Source organism: Talpa occidentalis, unplaced genomic scaffold (assembly GCF_014898055.3).
Source record: "Talpa occidentalis isolate TD23 unplaced genomic scaffold, MPIMG_talOcc4v2.1 talOcc4.5, whole genome shotgun sequence".
NCBI classification, from domain to species: domain Eukaryota; kingdom Metazoa; phylum Chordata; class Mammalia; order Eulipotyphla; family Talpidae; genus Talpa; species Talpa occidentalis.
In genome coordinates, this window is record NW_023604861.1 from 45,960,508 (window position 1) to 45,979,947 (window position 19,440).

General features: G+C 39.7%; 1 protein-coding gene across 2 annotated transcripts in view; it reads right to left on the reverse strand.

Annotated features, from left to right (window-relative positions):
• Positions 1-18,700, reverse strand: part of USP12 (ubiquitin specific peptidase 12) — an 83,816-nt gene extending 65,116 nt beyond the window's left edge. The window contains exon 1 of one of the 2 annotated variants that reach the window (XM_037527069.2): positions 18,488-18,700. In XM_037527069.2, the coding sequence (XP_037382966.1) occupies positions 18,488-18,535 (48 nt within the window). In that variant the 5' untranslated portion in view covers positions 18,536-18,700. The remainder of the gene's footprint in view (positions 1-18,487) is intronic. The other variant, XM_037527070.2, reaches the window with a different exon arrangement.
• Positions 18,701-19,440: the final 740 nt, after the last annotated feature.

Below are 19,440 nucleotides of genomic sequence, written 5' to 3' on the forward strand. Positions count from 1 at the left end.
ACTCCAGCTACTATGAGAAAAAATTTTGCAGAATTTACAGAAAAATATAGAAAAATTATTTATAACAAACATGGGGGAAAAACAGGATTGGAAAAACACCATTTTGTAAAACCCAAAGAAAGAATTAAAACTAATCATCACTGGGCACATTAGGGAATGGGGTGTTAACAAAGCGCCAAGTACTTCAGATCACTTGGTAGTAATAAAGTGAAATATTTCACTTATAATGAAGAGAGCTGGTTAATTTCCACCTTAATAGAAATATAAAACTCAGCATCACACTACTAGTGATACAAGGGCCACCATGTTCCACATGACAAGCTGCAATATGAAGTACACAGCATCACATAAGATTCTTATCAAAGACTGTTTCATCTCAGCCTAATAAAGTATTAAGAGTTAATATCTACTTTATGGGAAATATGAGGGCAGAGGAATAAATTAAAAGATACAGGAAATGTTCTGACAAATCCAGACAGGGTCATTCTATGAGACCACTTGAATTGCTCGTTTAAAAAGTCAGTATTTTAGGGCCTCCCCTGGTGGCGCAGCGGTTGAGCGCTGGGTTGCGAGTCTGCCCGCAGCCTCTGCAGTGCCAGTTCGATCCCCGGCCACCGGCGAGGGTCCCACCAAAAAAATAAATAAAAAGTCAGTATTTCAGAAAACAAAAACGAATTTGGGAGACTGTTCCAGATTTAAAAAGACTACAGAGACCTAACACCAAAAGTAAAGCATGAACCTTGACTAGACTGTTGTTCAGAAACAACAAAAGACCACAGAAGACATTTTTTAAACAACTGGGGTGACTGAAACATGGTCTATATTTTAGATGATACTGAAAGATCACCATTCCTTTCCTTGGGTGAGAAAATGGAGCTGCTGTGCAGAAGTATGCCTTTATTTTTTAGGTAATTCATCTAGAGTCTGCCTACTTGATCACTTCTTTGAATTCAACTCCCTCAACAAGTGTCTGTGACTTTTAATCTAAAAGGTAACATATAACCTAAATTAAGAAAGGGATAAGTATAATTCAAAACTACAAGGAAGAGGCTCAGGGGTTTCCAGTCACTGACTATCACTGACATCAAGTGATAGCGTCACTGTATTGGTCAGATCTTTCCCCATGCTTCTCCCTTTCCCATTCCACTCACCCTGACACTGCCCTAACATCTGGGATGATTTTCACCTGCAGTAAGAATGTATAGACAAATAAAGAGAAGTAATATGTTATGAAAACTTATGTTGCTGATATGAGGAAGTCATAATTTGTGATTATAGTACACTGCCAGTCACGAGAACACCAGGACTCCTAGTAGTCACTAAAGATTTGAAAACAGGAACTTTAATGAACTGGACATGTGACATACACTATCTTATTACCCTTCCCAATAACCCTTAAAATCTGTATTTTTTAATAAGCAATTGATCAAGATGGTTATAAACAGAGTCAGAATCCCAACTTCAGAGATTCTAATCCCAGCTCTGACTGAATCACTATATGACACTGGGAAAATTCCTTAAGCTAGTTGTGGCTCAGTTTTCTTATCCATAAAAAATAACAGTCCCAACCTCATAGAGGTGCCGTGGGAATTGTATGATTTCTTTAAACCTACTACATTATTCATTTAGAATAACATCAAGCACATGGTAAGTGCTACTTTATAGTTATACACATTAATTTGGTCCATTTTGTAGATAAGATTAGCTCAAGAGGTTAAGGTAATCTGTGTGCATAGTTATAACAAATAAATGGCAGAAGGGAAACCTGAAGACAGGCCAAATGCATGAAGACATGTCAAATGCAGAATCCACTCTTCCTTACATTTATCTCCCTTCCTCCCCATATGTGAGGTTCTTCTCAATTACAAAACTGTAAGCACTCTTCCCAGAGAGTCTCCTTCTCTAGAGAAACAGGTGGCAAAAGACAAAATTCTGAGGCTAACGTATTTGCATGTGGCAATGGTAGCCCCTATGAATGAGCTATTTCTTCCAATATGCTGCTGAACCATAGGACAACAGAACTAAAACACACCTTGTTCATTTGGCTAAGGAATTTAATTTATACACTGTTTCTATGTGGAAATCCAATCAAATCCTGACTTTTAAAAGAATCTTAGGAAATCAACTTGTTAGTGGAAGACTTCTTGCAAAACCATTTTCTGCCAAAGCTTGTTATTCCTGTTTGGTAGCTTTTCAGAAGGAAGGACAAATTAATAGTAATGTAAACTAGCTCCCACATAACTTCAATCTAAATTACTATGTCTAAGGAGTTCATTTAGAATCTGTTCATCACTCTGAAATACTATGACCTCAGATTTAGTTCCCCTATAACACTTGTCACTATACGGAGACTAGTCCTAAAGTCCCTTTTAACTCCAAAAATCTTAATCCTGTAATACCAAACTTCTGTCTGTGGTCAATAAAGTGAGAAACAACAAAAATAAAAAGCCATGTGTCACTTAACAAGAGGGATGTACTCTGAGAAACGCCTCATTAGGCGATTTGGTCAAAAGGATTTTTTAATTTATAGCCTGCGAAAGTGCCTCCAAGCAAGACTGTTACTGTCTTAAAAGTCTATAAGCCTGGCATTGCTTTGCCATCTTTATGGACGAAAGTCTTTTCAGGCATTCATTTCCAGAATAGAAAGGTTTCATCCACAGTGAAGATTTGCTGTGGCAAGTAATTTTCCTCCACAATCAACTTAACAGTTTCCAAAAATTTTTCAGCTGCCTTTATGTCAGCATTAGCAGACTCAACATTCATTTTTCCATTTATGACTAAGAAACCCATCCTTGAACTGTTTACAGTGCCCAGAGCTAGCAGCAAATTCAACATCATAAGCAGATTCAGCCTTTTCTTTAAATATTGCAAACAAATTTCTTGCTTTGGTTGCAATTGTTATGATGCCGAGAAAAGATTCACTTCTGTTCAGTTGTCAATACAGGTCTTAGAAGTTTCTCCATGTAATATAAATCCTTCTCCAATTTTTGTTAGTCTGTAAAAGAGATTTGCTTTCAGTAGAAACTTTGTTACAGTATGCTCTCTACTGATGCTGGGCAACAGTAAAGAGTCAGCAATTTTTTACTCAGTATTTTCAATTTATGATGGGTTTGTTATAACCCCATCATTAGATAAGGAAGATCTGAACCCACTTTTCTGATACTGGTCTCTAACTGAGGTGAATTTAAGTCTCATCTTCCCAGTAAAACCATTATCTTCCTCAAGTAACCCCTGATACCAACCGGTTCACCTAGCACAATATTAAACATATATATTACTGCCTTTATCTCTATTTTAACATGCCTCTTCTTAATTTCTCATGTTCTCTTGATTTTCTTCTAGACTTCATAAGCAAAATGAGAAAAATTAAGTCCAGGTTTTCTGTTTCAACCTGTTTCTTTTAAGTTTACTAAATTAACAAACTTAATTTGGTAATCCTTAAATTAAGAGTTTCTGCTAATATTATCTTCAAGCATCAAAAAGATATCTCATATCCGTATCTTTCTGCTTTGCATAAGAAAAATATTAGGTATCCTTTCCTAGCCTTTCCTTCCTGAAGAGGCACAGTCTTTTCTAAGCTTCTTTGTAAACCTTAAAGATAATCTTTTAATAAAATCCAACCATCATTCAGATTATTATAAATATAAGGGCTTGGTCAAATATTAAATTCCTAAATGCTATTTCTATATATTTTCTGTTAAGCAAGGCCATATAGTATAGGTTTTGTCCACTTTATCCATTTTCAGGACCACTCATGCTTCAAAGCCTGTAATACTAACTTATCAAAAGTTACTAAAGTATTGGTAGCTAGTTTTCCTTAACACTCAGTGCATCTTTATTTTCTCTTGCTGAGACTGATGACATGCTAACTGTACAGGCAGGCAGAAGAGTCAATGTAAGATGTAGTGCGAAAAAGGCTGACCAGTGATTGGAAGCTTTGTAAGGTGGAAAAGGGGCCATATTCAAGCGCCAGAAAAAGGCAAGGAAACAAACTTACCCCTGAACAAAGGAATGTAATTGACTGACACCTTGATTTTTGCCACGGTGATCCATTTCAAACTTTTGACCTCCAAATTTATGTTAAATCACTAAATTTGTGGTACTGTTACAACAGTAATAGAAAACTAATATACATAAATTTCTGCTTCATTTTAAGCATTACAAACAGAAATAAATGTATCCTAATAATCCTAAAATTTAAAAAAAGTGATTGTATATGGTCAGTTTATCTCGTTTTCTAAACCATATGCTTATAAGTTGAAATTGTTTTAACAAGAGTAATAAAAATGACTATGAAATGGAACTTATTTATTTATGCATACAAGAGCTGGGGTACAGGACAGAGATGTGGGGGTTGGGGGGGTGATAGGATTCACCAAAGACAAAGCGGGGAGCAGAACAGGCAGATTGACTTAAATACACTGCTGAGGGGAGCAGCGTGCAAGACAGGAGAGGTCTGCTTCGCCATATGGGTTTCTCTCTGGCAGGCTGGGGATCGAACTCGTGCTGCAGTCTGTGGATTGCTTCATAGTATGCTGCTTAACCCCTGTGCTACCAGGGAGGCCCAGGAACTTATTTTTTTTTAAGGGAACTAGCCTAATTAATTATATCTTAAATTCAAGAATTTTCATTAGAATCCTATGCACTTATTCATTTGTAGTATCACAAAATTATGTATAGGTATGAAAAAAGTTAACACTCGACTGTAAAGCTTAGTGTGACTAAATTTATCAATTTGGGAATACAATTAGAAAAATATTCTACATAGATGAGAAAGTTTACACCTAAATAACCTTAAACACAACATAAAGAATAAACCTACATTCTCTCTAAATGTTTTTCACACTTTTTAAAAAATGTATATAAGCAGTGAAAACTCTTATTATGAACCCCTAATTAAATGATGGTTCTAGACAAAGATAATCAATACTTGCTTAAAGAAAAAATGATGTGAAAAGCTGCTGGGACACTGCACAACAGAAGAGTCTACTAACACTTAAATTGACATTCATCCTTAAACATGTGCCTCCTAACATGACGTTATAGGAATACACATCAAGGATATTTTTTAAGGATTTTTTTTTTTTTTTTTTACCACCACCCATCTACTTACTCATCCCATTCCTATAAAAAGTGGTGGTGGTGGGGGGGGTCTACCACAACAGCAAGTCTCTAAATCTACCACAATAAAGTGGGTGGACAAATAATGCTGAACACCACTAAGAGCTTGCAAACAGCAAATGCAGAAAATGAGAAAAGCAATGAACAACCTGATTTCTTCAACAGCTAACTAAATTAATAAAAGGTTAGGAGACCCATACTTAAGAGATCTATAAGAAAACCAAATGCCATGTATGGAGTCCAGCTACATAAAACCACCTGAGACCAGCAAATTCAACAGTGATTAAGGGTATTAAGAAAATGGGTAAGGGAGGTAAGGACTGTGACAGTTAATTATACTGTGGTCATATCATTTATTAAGGGGGGAGCAGAGCATTCGCTAAAACATTATTAGTAGTATGATCCAGTGGCAAAGGCACTAGGCAGAATTTAGACATCTTAAAGTAACAATCTGCCCCCTGACATTTCCAGATTCCACCATCTTGACACTGAAGGGATCTCAGGCACTGAAAACCATGACTCCCAGCATGCCATGAAACTGACTTCGTGAGTAGTGGGCTGCTAAGAACTATGGGCCGAGTTAAGAGGCCACTCTTGGTTTATAACTGAACAGGTATACTCAGACTCTCTTGCTTCTGTGGCTCTGACTTGCACCCAGGGACTTGGAGGGGAACCGAAGGAGACATACAGACATGTAGACAATGTAGAAACACTTGGAAAAGAGACGTAGGCAACATATATGTAGGGAGACTGATCCTGGTCCTTAGCATAGATGATGAGAGCCAAAATCTTCACCTCATGTTGGATTATGTGAAACATTTTGAATTTTGAGTCTCTCCTGTTCCAGCTCTCCAGGACCTGTCTAACCCCTTTCATGTGGTTCCCTGGCAGAAGGTACCTTAGATTTGTGGCAAACTTTTAGGTCTCAACACCCCACTTCTGGTCAAGTCTATTTAGCTGCACATTTGCTTATGAGGGGTTAGGTAATTTGGGGAGTTTTACTGGAAAATTATTACTTGAAATTTTCTTTCTCTCTCTCCCTCTCCTTCCATACCAATTCTACTCAAAATATTTCACATTAAGAAATGTGAAATGGGGGCCTCCCCGGTGGCGCAGCGGTTGAGCGCTGGGTTGCGAAGCTGCCCGCAGCCTCTGCGGCGCCGGTTCGATCCCCGGCTGCTCCCCGGCCACCGGAGGAGGGTCCCACATGGCGCACAGAGCTCTCCTGCCACCTGCTGCTCCCCTCAGCAGTGTACTTCCGTCCTTCTGCCTGCTCTGCTCCCCGCTGTGGCTCTGGTGAATTCTCTCACCCTCCCGTGCTTCTGACTGTACCCAGTACTTGTATGTATGTATGTATAAATCAATCAATCAATCAATAAATCTTTAAAAAAAGAAATGTGAAATGAAGATGGCCAGACTCCTTTTATAATTTGTACTCCTTAGCAGTTTGGGGCCCCTGGGTACCTCTTAGTTACATATAAATAATCTCAGGAAGAATCCCAATCTCAAATCACTGATACAGAACTATAGTCTAAAGTAACCTAATTTTCTTATCTGTGAAAAATAATACTACTATTGGCCTATTTTATAGATTTTTATAGTTATTGCTCAGACAAAAAGAAATAATGGACCAATGGAAGACTCTGGGAATGACAGAGACAGGAGCTTTCTTTTTGTTGAGGACATACTTAGTGAAACATTAAATTACTTAAGCATAAGTAATTTTAATCATTAAATTTTTATTTACTTGTTTTCATTCACATTCTCACCTCCTCACCAAAGTTCTTTCCCCCTTGCCTTCTAATTTCTTTCAAATACCACCAAAGTCCTGTCTCTGCCATTCCCAAAGTCTTATTCCATTGGCCCAATCTTCATTCCAAAGGTCAGTCATCATTCAAACTCAGCGGATCAAGTTTTGTATCACTGTTTACATTGCTACCTAATTGGTCCTCCCAACCCAACTTACATACTTGGAGGACAAAGACTGAAACTTTAACACCTTTGCATCTCTAGTGTCTAGTATAACATAAATTTATAATATACAATATAATATACATTAATATACACTTATTGACACTGACTGTAAAAATGGACATGATTTCTCCATTAGTGTTAAAGGATTGTGTCCTCCCATAGATATTTGAAGTCCCTTAACTCTAGCATCTCAGAATGTGACCTTATTTGGAAATAAGGCCTTCAAAGAGATAATCCTATTAAATAAATTCAACTGGTGATGTCCTTATAAAATGGAGAAATTTGGACTCAGAGACAGAGGAAAGACATGTGAAGAGAAACAAAAGGGAGAAATAAAGATGAAGGCAGAGATTGGAGTAACATCTCTCCATATCAAAGCCTGCCAGCAACACCAGAAGCTAGGAGAAAGGCAGAAAACAGACTCTCCTTAGCACTCTGCCCACTCCTTGATTTTTAACTTCTAGCCTCCAGAACTGAGACAATAACTTTGTTATTTTAAACCACACAGTTTTGGGTACTTGTTTTGGCAGCCCTATGAAAATAATTCAATTGACGTTTAAGAAAATAAGAAGTGGGGGACTCCCTGGTGGCGCAAGGGGTTAAGACACAACCTACAAAGCTATCCGCAGCCACTGCAGCACAAGTTCGATTCCCAGCCAGGAAGCTACCCACATGGCGCAGCAGACCTCTCCTAACTCACCTGCTGCTCCCCTCAATAGTGTATTTCAGTCAGACTGCTTGTTCTGCTCCCCACTCTGTCTCTGTGAATCTTCTCACCCCCTAACCTCTGTGAATCCATTCTGTGAATCCTCTCACCCCCTAACCTCTGGCCTACACCCCAGTTCTTTTATGCATAAATAAATAAAATAGTTTTTAAAAAATGAAACCAATCAAACTAAATAGAAAAAAAAATGTAGACTAAAATATTTAAATAACAAAAAAATAATTAAATTTGCCTAGGAGAATAAAGCACAATCTTTTTTGTTTTGTTTTTGACTCATTATATAGAGTTTCCAGGATTTGACATTTCAAAAATGTTTCAACTTCTGTTCACTCTAATTACCATCAATCTGGGGAAATCATCAAATACTCTTAAGTCCTTGAAATGATGAATAGTCAAAATACTTAATTTATATTCCTCACCTGTTCCTAAATGAATCAAAGCTTCATCATCCAGGCAACCACGTCTAAAACCCTCCAAACCTATTTTGTAGAAATAAGAAAGACCTTCTTCCAGACATCTTCCTCCCATAAACTTCAAAATACGGATCACCACCACCCTCAGCCCCACCTGCCCCCCCCATAAAGTACCACCATAATCATATGCATATGATTATCTTCATAAAGCAAATTAAACAACAAATCTTTCTGACATCAGCCAAATTTAAAAAAAAAAAAAAACCTGGAAAAATATTCTCAAAAAAAGATAGCTTCTTCAAAGTTATAATGGCTAGATTTTTCAAAGTTATAATGGCTGAGATGATCACTTATGAAAATGGAATAAATGTTTTTACCTACAGGTTCTTGTATTATAAGCATATTTTCCATTCCAAAGAACAGAAGGCTTTTATTTTATTCTCTCCTAGCTAAAAAGACTTGCTTAACGATTTACTTTACTTGTGCCCAGCTGGGCTCCATGATCCTAATTTGAAATAATTACAAAAGTGCTCTTTTTCAGATTCCTGAAAAACCCTGGTAGACCAATATTGTAAAAAATTCACAGTTACTCACTATAATTTTAGACCTAAGAAAAAGGTCACCAGAAGGGAATTACAGGAAGCTAACACAATTTACCCCACTATAATTTTAGACCTTAAAAAAAAAATGTTACTAGAAGGGAATTACAGGAAGTTTGCTGACATCAGAACTTAACTGCTTCCTCACAGCACAATTTGGCCAAGAATGAGACCCAAACCCATTGATATCTATTAGGGGGGGAAAGAAATCTATGAACCATAGTTTCTCACTTTATAATGATCTTTTTAAAAAGTAATTCAAATTTTGCTTCATAGAATACATGAGTATTCTAAGACCAGAATCACTAAAATGCTCATTTTCAAACCTTGACATGACTACACTTTGTCAAAGGTAAGATGTGAGCCCTGTTATGTCCCATGACACTGAATGCACCTCTATCCCTTTTCTTATTAAGACAAGGATTCCTACCAATAATGATACAAATAATTTTAATTTATACTTACAGCACAAGACTTTCACACATATCTCACTTAACAAATACCCTCTTCTCACTTGCTCTAATGAAAAATTATACACCATTTCATAGCTGAAATCATGTAAGTGGTGTGTCTATCCAACATACAAAATGGAAGTAAAATGGGACTCATGTACACACAAAAGCTTAGAAGCTAGAAATTGTTTAAAAGGGAAGAAAAACAATTTTGTCTCATTCATGAAAACTATAACATTCTGGCTCAGAGAAATCATCATAGATTGGAAATCAAGCAATCTGGACCTCACCCCTTATCTATGTATAGATGACTGGAGCTTGTTTTTCCAATCTGTGAGGCAGATGACAGATATGAAAAAAAGTGTGAGACCAACAAAAAAGGACCTAGAGATCTTGAAATATCTCAAAGAGCAATCTACATAATGTTGTTTTTCTTAGGTGTTACTACAATGTAGTTACTGTTGCATACATTGTCCTTTGGTTTTCAGCACAATTTCTTGTTAAGCAAGTTTCTTATCCAGTCTGATAGTTCCTTCACTATAATACAGATAAACTTAATCTATTTAGATTTATTGTAATTAATGAAATAGTTTGCTTATTTATTTATTTATTTATTTAACTTTCTTTTGGCTGTTTCTTTTTTTTAACATGGGTTTGTTTTTTTTTTTCCTTTCAGCCCTCAGAGCTCTGAGTTACAAAATTTAGATTCTCTTGATCTGAAAGAAAATTCATTTCTTGTGTGGGTGTGTATTTATCCTTAAGTTGTTTGTTTGTTTTTTAAGATTTATTTATTTATGTATACAAGCATTGGGTACAGTCAGAAGAGAGGGGGGGTGAGAGAATTCACCAGAGTCAGAGCAGAGAGCAGAGCAGGCAGACGACAGATGAAGTACACTGCTGAGGGGAGCAGTGGGCAGCAGGAGAGGTCTGCATGCCATGTGGGATCCTCGCCCAGCGGCCGGGGATCGAACCAGCACTGCAGAGCCTGTGTCCTTAAGTTTTAACAAGCATACGTAACTTTAAATTTTCTAATATTGGGGGTTTTGTCAGACAAGACCTTTAATAGGTTTTAACTACCCACTAACAGTCCTCCCACCACCATTTTATTATTGTCATTATTTAAAAAAAAAAACTTAACCAAATTTTTATCAATTCCATTGTTTCTTTATCCCCCCCCAACTTTACTCTGAACTTATATTTTCTCAGGCAAAATACATATTTTAGTAAGTCTCTTGGTACATGATCTAGTTGGCCCCTTCTTCAGCCTTTTTCCAAGACGCCTTCTATGTCAAACCACCTTCTGTAAGTTAAAACTTACAGAATCTGAAATTAGCACATTATTCCAAGACTCTCTGCCTTTGCTCACTTCTGAAATCTCATCTCTTCCTGTCTATACAATACATGACCTGATTTCAGAAGGTTCAAATCTCTTCTATGAAGTTTTTTCCCTGAAGTCCTCTTTACCAAAGAGAAATAACCACTTTCTCTTTCACCTATATTCACCATTACTTATATTAACAGAAAAACCATCTCATAGCATTCATTGTTTTGTCTATCCTTCCCAACCTTTTTTTTATCAAGTAAATATAGAAAACAGTATCAGTAGAGCAGACAAGAATACATAAATAAAACAGTTCTTACCTAAATGTTACTGGCCAAGGGTCTCTATCCAATCCAGATACCTCCTGTCTGCCCAGGGGCCAGGAGGATTACTTTCTCAACACAACTATTGATATAACCCATTCAGGAACACTAACTGTAAGACCAGAGCTTAGGACAGTCATCTTTGCATTCTCAAATCCCATATACACTCTCCATGAAAACCTCCTTAAAGTACTTACTGAAAAAAAGGCACTTTATTATGCCTCTCTCCCCCCCAGCCAAAAGCATACTATTAGCTTAAAAAAATAAACCCTCCCTCTTCTCCCATGAAAAACACTTTTTCACTATCAGGCAGAAGGCTAATTATTAATTCACTAAAATTAAAACAACAACAACAATATTCTTTCACTCCACCAAAAGATACTATGATTTAAACCACTATTCACAAGTAGGAAATTAATGTATGGGTGGTTCCTGCACCAAGAGTTTCAGTAAGAACATCTGGCAGTTATCACTGAAATAAACACGACTTTTAGTTTTAAATTGGAAATAAAATTTTACTGGCACACAGCTTTTTGATGTGGATTAGATGTGGATTAGATGAAGGACCCTAAGCAAACTTTTGCATTCCTCTGTAGACACTACACAATGTTTAGGAAACGCTTTCTTGTAGCTAGAAAAGCAAGAGAAAAGTGTTAAATCATTGAGCATAAAGGATTATGAAAAGGCAGCTCTCACAATCATGTTCTTTATTAAATATCTTGTATTTACACTATCACAAAATTCTTCCCAATCTACTACTTTCATGAACGCAAAACCTTAAGAGTTTTCTTCCAAAACAAATTGTCTCATTTCATATTAATACAAATTCTATATATAAAATTTTAAGTGATCAAATCTTAGATACAGGTACTTTCAACAATACTCAGTATCTGACAGTTTTCAATCTACTTTTTCTTTCAACACATTAAAAGCACTTTGCAGATATCTAAGTAATCATCTTCCAGTCCTGAGCTGGGGAGAGAATAGGTTTTAGACAAGAAAGCTACACATAGACTGGGTTACCTCATTGTTGGCCAATGAGTTATGTTATTCTAGTAAAGGACCTATAGATGTAAGGGAATTAAGTGCAATAAAATGGCCCCAGTAAACAGCGAGAAAATGTGAAAGAAAATAAGGTCTGCAGTTGACTTTAATACACATATATTGTTCTAACAATGACCAAAAGTTGGTGTGTGCTTTTTTAAAGAAGCACAAAAATTAAATTTTTCTCCTAAAAGAAATACTTGCAATTTAAACTTCTAAAACTTACTTGAAAAAGTCTAACCTGGCTCATTTTTACTTACACACAGCAGTAATAAAACCTCTTTCCACAAATTATTCAAAATAGACAAAGAAGACAATCTACATTCTTAATTGGTAATATTTTAATATAATCCACTAACTACAAAATAAATTTGTGCTTTCTCAGAGGTATACGCCTAAGAAACTAACATTTCTTCTGATGAAAATGAACTAAGTGCATTTCAGAAAATCATTCCTAGTATTTGTTATAGTAACATTAATATCAATGCCAACAAGTCCCTCTTACCACACACCAAAGAGATCAATCACTTTAGAAGAATAATCACCACCACCACTACAGAGTGTTACCCGGTACTATTCTACAATCCTGTGAACTATAACAGATAGTACTTCACTTACTAGATATTACTTTATCCCCATGTTATGATAAAGAAACTGCATGGCACAGAGAAGTGACTTGTCCAAGATTATACTCAGCTAGAGAAATATATGTGAAAACTCAATTTTTTTTTGGTGGAATTGGAAAAGAAAACCTGTCCAAGTGAGTAACAGCTATGTGAGTTGGCCGGCTGGTGAATCAACTGATGACATCATTAACCTCCACTAAATGCTTTTAAAGGAAGAAAAATTTACTTTATACTGTAATTTTCCATAAATTTTATAACATTAAAAAAGAATGAGAAATGAGGCATAATTTATAAATATGTGCAATTCCATAGTCATTATATTATCTAAAAGGCAACCAGAGTTCTCGAAATGATGATGTGAAGAGCCATTCATAAACTCTCAAAGGATCAGAATATTATGTTTTGGGTAAAGACACAAACAATGTAAGGATATTTATTAAAGACTAGTCTAATCCCTTTACAAATGAGACAAATTAATTCAAAAACTTTTTAAAGAGCTATGATACATACAGATCTAAATGTCAAAATCTGGACTAGAATTTACCTTCTGGTCCAATTGCTCTTTTTAATATACCTTGTTATAAGATACATAAAAAAATTAGGTTTCTGAAATTGGGCCTCTGAAGGAGAAATCAAATCAAAATTAGATTCTTTAAATCTGAAGGATGAAGGTCTCTGGAAAGGAATTAATGCTAAGTAAACAAATCTGTAAATAATCTTTCCTGAGACGGCAGAAGTTTCAGGAGAGGGAGAATTAATACGACATTAAAAGCAAAAAGGAAGAAATTTGTAAGTAACAAAATGGAGGTGAACCCAATGTGGGGGCTTGGTCAAAAGCCTAGATCAATAAGACATGTTGTAATAAAGTCTGGCTGAAACTAGCCACATGGATCATTGTAGGGTAGATTATTAACCCACTTTGAGATCAATTATAAAAAGATTAGTAGGAAATGAAAAGAGAAAACCATCAGAAGGTAAGGAAAGCCAAATGATATAAAATAAGACCAATCTTTATATACAATCCACATAACCAATTATGGTATCTGAAAATATATATTATAAGCATATTGAAAGTTTCAAGTCCCAATGGTCTTACCTTTATTTGTGATAATAAGTACCTAAGATTAGAATAAACCCACCATATCTTATAAAACATCCTTTCGACTAAATATATAGCTTTATTAATCATTAAAGAACCTGTCAGAGAAGGCCTAATACCCTCTGCCTTACTGGGTTAACAATCTTGCCTCATTATCATTTTGAAACCTTAAACTCACTATGCTTTTCCTGAAATTATACAAATTTTTAAAAAAAGACATTTTGGGAGAAACCTAAAATGCAAATAGTATCTACAATATAAGTTCAATTTTTTTTTTAAAAGACATAAAATATGCTCTAGAAGGTAAAGTTATTTTCTTTTTGCCTCCTTAATAGCTTTCAAACTCTTACTTAAAGAACATTTTCCAAATTTTTTGCAATGAGAATATATCATTTTTAATGTCCAAAATATATTTTAGCCAAATTTGAAAGATCAAAAGACATGAGTAAAACTTTCATAATCTTATTCTAAATGTTCTCTCTCCAGTAAGCCTCCTTATGCTTAAACATTCCTGATCAGTATCTAAACACTTATACAAGACTTCATTTTTGAAGTTTTATTCCCTCTAAATACACTAAAAACAGCAAAAATTAGGTAAGTGAAACAAGGGTAACTCTTTGAATGTTCCCATCATAGGAGCACTATTTTACAAATAAAATGATCATTAAAAAATAAGAATTTTATTAATAAAAGAATTATATTCACCCTATTTCTTGAGAAGGAATAAGGAATTTTATTATTTAATATATTATTCTCACTACTTGAAAAGGAGACAATACCCTACTCCTATCAATAAGACATGGGTTTTGATGCTTTTTCTCCCTTTCCTTTTTTATTGGAGTGATGATAAATTGCATTGACCATACACACACCTCACTCTTATTGAGTGACCCTAGTGAGACTCAAACAGTAAGAAAAGACAAATACCAGCTTGATCTCTGACTACTTCAATAAAGTAGTTTGAAGTGTACCACATGCAGGGTACTATGCTGTCATGGGTTTTCTCCAAGTAAATCTGTCCAACCCATAAAGCAATATGGCTTTGGCTTCACTGACACCATGTTCTTAAGAATCTGCCTCACCCCACGACTGGATAAAAAGGCCAATGCCAGCCCATAACCTATACCATCTACCTCCTACAGCAACTCTTCATTCAATTTCACTCAACAATCCCTGCTCAACAATGACTCCTTCAACCCAAAAAAAGATAATGATCACAAAACATTTATGGAGGCCCTTCTGGTGTGCAACAGTAAGAAGCACCTGCACCCGGAGAACAGCCAAGATCCTTACTACCACTTTCTTTTTTTTTTTAAAGATTTATTATTTATACAAGCACTGGGTACAGTCAGAAGCGCGGGAGGGTGAGAGAATTCACCAGAGCCAGAGCAGGGAACAGAACAGGCAGACTGACAAAATACACTGCTGAGGGGAGCAGCGGGCGCGGCAGGAGGTCTGTCGTGCCATGTGGGACCCTCGCCAGCGGCTGGGGATCCAACCGGCACTGCAGAGGCTGCAGGCAGCTTCGCAGCCCAGCGCACAACAGCTGCGCCGCCACCGGGGAGGCCCACTAACACTTTCTATTAAGAAGCCACCAAAAGCTGCTCCACAACTTCCTTCAAAACAAAGGTTCTTCTATGTATATGAGGCCATTTTTCCCCATTATGTCACAATTACTAATTATAATGTTAAATATGAGTAACTATTCTGCCAGTCCCTGAAGTCTAAAACATATATCTTATGAAATTAAAAACATTATTTCATGGACATATATGAAGAGGAGGCATTCAATAGTTACTTTTCAAATTTATTCATTGCAATCTAAACATTACCACTCATTTGGGTCAGGCCATAATACTAACTTAAAAACAAACATTACTACTTTTCTTACATACACAGAACAGAAGAAAAGACTATCTTAAGAAATTTGTTTTTTAAATGGTAATTAAGGGCCTCCGCTGGTGGGCAGGCAGTTGAGTGCCGCACTGTGAAGCTGTCCGCAGCCTGCAGCCCCGGTTCGATCACGGCCTGCCGCGAGGGTCCCACAAGGCATGGCAGACCTCTCCTGTCGCACACGCTGCTCCCCTCAGCAGTGTATTTCGTCAGTCTGCCTGTTCTGTTCCCCGCTCTTTCTCTGGTGTATCCTCTCACCCACCCACACCTCTGGCCTGTACCCCGGTTCTTGTATAAAATAAATAATCTTTAAAAATAAAATAAAATAAAATGGCAATTAAGATATTGCCAATTTGCCCAAGCACCTTATGTCAGTAGACAAATGGAAAATTTGTGTACAATACTTTATGGAATAAAATTTCAATTCAAAAATGTTTTCTCAGAGCTGTTGCTACTCTGAGAAGTATCATTATATTTAGGCTCAGTTTCTCTTCTCTCCACTAGTCCACGTACACCTTCAATTTCATCCAACCCACTTTCCCCTAAGACAGTAGGAGAAATTAAGGACTCCAAAACTTTTTATTGCATGCAGAAGTTAGAGCTCCACCAAATTGCAGAAATAAAATGATAATCTATGCCCTTAAGGCTTTCACAATCTAATATAGTTAGAAAAAAATTTACAATCCAGTATGCTCCTGAGAAAAGGAGGGGGCAGTGTTCAAACCCTCACAAAAAAGCATCTACAAAGGCACTGAGATTTGTAAAAGTTTGCTTTTCCTGATTGTCAATGTTGTAACTCTCAGAAGATGGGTTGCAATTTTCTTTAAATAACATCGCAGATTACACTGAGATATTTAGCATTACTCTGGGAGAGCATCAAAACTTATTCAAGTATGAATATAAACACACCTAATTTTAATACTACTTTTGGAACTATTTCATTTGGCCTGGCACAGACCTTTCTGTATTTGCCAAGAATAAACACATAGCACATGCAACTAAACTATCTCAGTGGAAGACCTAGAAAGAGCTTTGGAGCCTGATATTCAGATCAGAATCCCACTAACTCAATGTTTGACTTGGCAAATCTTTCTGTGTCTCATTTCCCTGATCTGATTATAACACATATTACTTTTATTAACGTGTTTATTTGAATATTGTTTCCCTCAACTAGAATGTAAACACTTTGAAAGCAGGGTTTGCTTTGATCACTACTGTACCCACAGCACGCAACATTTAATAGGTGCTAACTATATGAGGTACTGGAGTGAATGATACCTAAAGTGAATAAAACCTTAGACTTTGACAATGAACTGTGAACTGACAATCTATGTAGCTCAGCAATCTGGCATGATCGTCATTTTCAAAGGCTTAATTATCACTTTCATTTGAAATTGAGTAAGATAATAATTGCCATATCCAAAAATAATTAATCCAAATGACCCTCGGAAATCGTTTTAATATAGTCCCTTTAATGTCAAAAACCCCTTCCTAAAAATGTACATTATGAGAAAGAATAAACATCCATTTGGGGAAATGGACTCTTCAGTAATTCATTATTCAACAAGATCTTTTCAATATAGCAGATTTTAATCCCACCTGACTTGAGCTATTTTTTACACTCTGCCTTAAGGTGTAGTATAGGGTCTGCTTCTAAAGCATCTTTCCAGTCTGATTCACCACTCCTTAAAGGTATAGATAATGGACGACCCTTCGATTGAAGATTGCTTTGTGAGCTCCTACAAGCGATGGGGTTAAGACTTAACACAGAAGAGAAGGAAAAATTCCAGGAGCCTTTCCTAACATCATCACTAGGCCTACGTTGCGAAGAATAACTTTTTTCCAGCGATGGCTTATATCTATAAATCCTAGATGGAAACTCCTAAGCAGCAAGTGAAATAAATTTGCCCCGGTCGTGTGGAAAACCATGATCCTTCCAGACAAGAACGAAAACATCAGATTTCAACGCACCCAAGTTCTGCTTAATTCGGGACTTTTCAATAGGCATTAGCACTTTTCCCTTAAAGCCGACTTAAAAGTCGCAAAACAAAACAAAAACAACAACAACAAACAAAAAAAACACACACACACAAAATAACCCTTGCTGTCAGTACCTGCACAGAAACACTTCAAGCCACACACCGATGTGTCTGGTGTGTTAAAGTAAACAAGCGACAGGAAAGCTTTAAGCTGCTTTTCAAGATTCTCGTAGCTTCCCAGACAAGACTGCCACCTGGACCCACGGCCAGAAAAGGGAGAGGAGGAGAAAATGGGGAACCCTCCGGCAGCGCTCGTCTGAAGTTTCCACCTTCACACACACCCCCTTCCCTCAGCACGGTGCCGAGCCCGCCTCGCCGGCGGTGCGGGGAGGAAATCGCCGCCGACTTCCGTCCTCCGCCGGGCAGGAATGAGACCTGCCTTCCAGCGGGGGGACCCCCACCCGCGCCGGGGACACCTCCCCGCTCCGCCGGACGGAAGTGGGGCGCGTGCGGCCCCGAGGGCTCCCCGCCGGGGCCGACCCCAGCCGGGGGCCGCGCTCGGGCCCGAGCGCCACAGCCCGGGGCGCGCCTCGCCGCTCCACCCCGGCGCCGCGGGCGGACCCGAGCGGCTCAGCCCGGGGCGACGAGCCCCGCGGCCGCTCCCGCCCCGTCCAACACGGCCGCCCGCCGGCCGGCCACCCCCGCGCGCCCCGGCGCCTCCCCGCGGCGCGGGCCGCTAATCCCTCGCGCGGCCCGCCGGCCGCCGGCCAACCGCCCGCCGCCCCCCGCCCGGCGCGGCCCCGCGCTAGGCCCCGCGGGCGGCCGGGTGAGGGGCGGGGACCGGCGTCGCGCCGCCCGGCCGCCCGAGGGGGCCCCCGCAGCCCCCGCCGCCCGCCCGCCGCCCGCCCGCCGCACCTACCATGGTACAGATGGAGGCGAATTTGGAGACTGTCATTAGGATTTCCATCCGCCCAGCGCCATCTTCCACCCAATCACAGCGGCGGCGCGGCGGGCGGGGAGGAGGGGAGCCCGGCCGCCCGCTCGCACCGCAGCCCGCGGGCGGACCCCGAGCCGCCGCGGACTCACGCGCCGAGCCTGCTCGCTGCTGCCTCCGTCGCGGCCGCCGGCGCCCCCGCACTCACCCGCCTCGGGCCCCAGCCCCGCCTGCCGGCCGCCCGCCCGCCCCCGGCTCCTCCCCAGCGAAGGGCGCAGCCGCTGCCTCGGGGCCCGCGCCTGCCCGCGAAGCCGCCCGCCGCACACCCCGCCCTGCGCGCCGGGGAGCGGGCTCCGCCGAGGCCCTAATGCCCGGCCTGCCCGGCAGCTGCGCGGCCCTGCGGCGCGCCCCGCCCACCCGCTGCGCGCCGGGCCGCCCCGCCCACCCCGCGCACGCCTCCCGGGGCCTGGAGCGCGCGAGCCGGGGAACTCCGGCACCGGCCCTACCGCGCTCGGCCGGGGGCGGGGGCGGGGCGGGGGCGGGGACTGGGCTGGCCCCGCCCCCCGCCTCCCGCCTCCCGCCCGCTGCTCTCGCGGTCCTAGCGCGCGCTCTATTCCAGCCCCCGGCGCCTAGTGGGGCGCTGGGTGCTACCGGGGCTGCAGGACGACCTGGGTAAATCCTGGAAGGGTCTGACCCACAGTCTGTACCAAGGGCCAGGAGACAGCTGATCCCTACATTCCCAGACAGAAAACGAGGGGACGACCTGGATAATTCCGGGTGGGGTGGAAGGAAATATGCTTCTGTGTAATTAAAATAACCTGAGTAACCCAACGTGGCCAAGCACTTAATAAAAATGTAAGGCGGTGTGTTTCCTATTGCATATATCAGAGGAATGCCCTGGGTCTTTCAAAACACAGTAACTTAGGAAAAGGCAGATT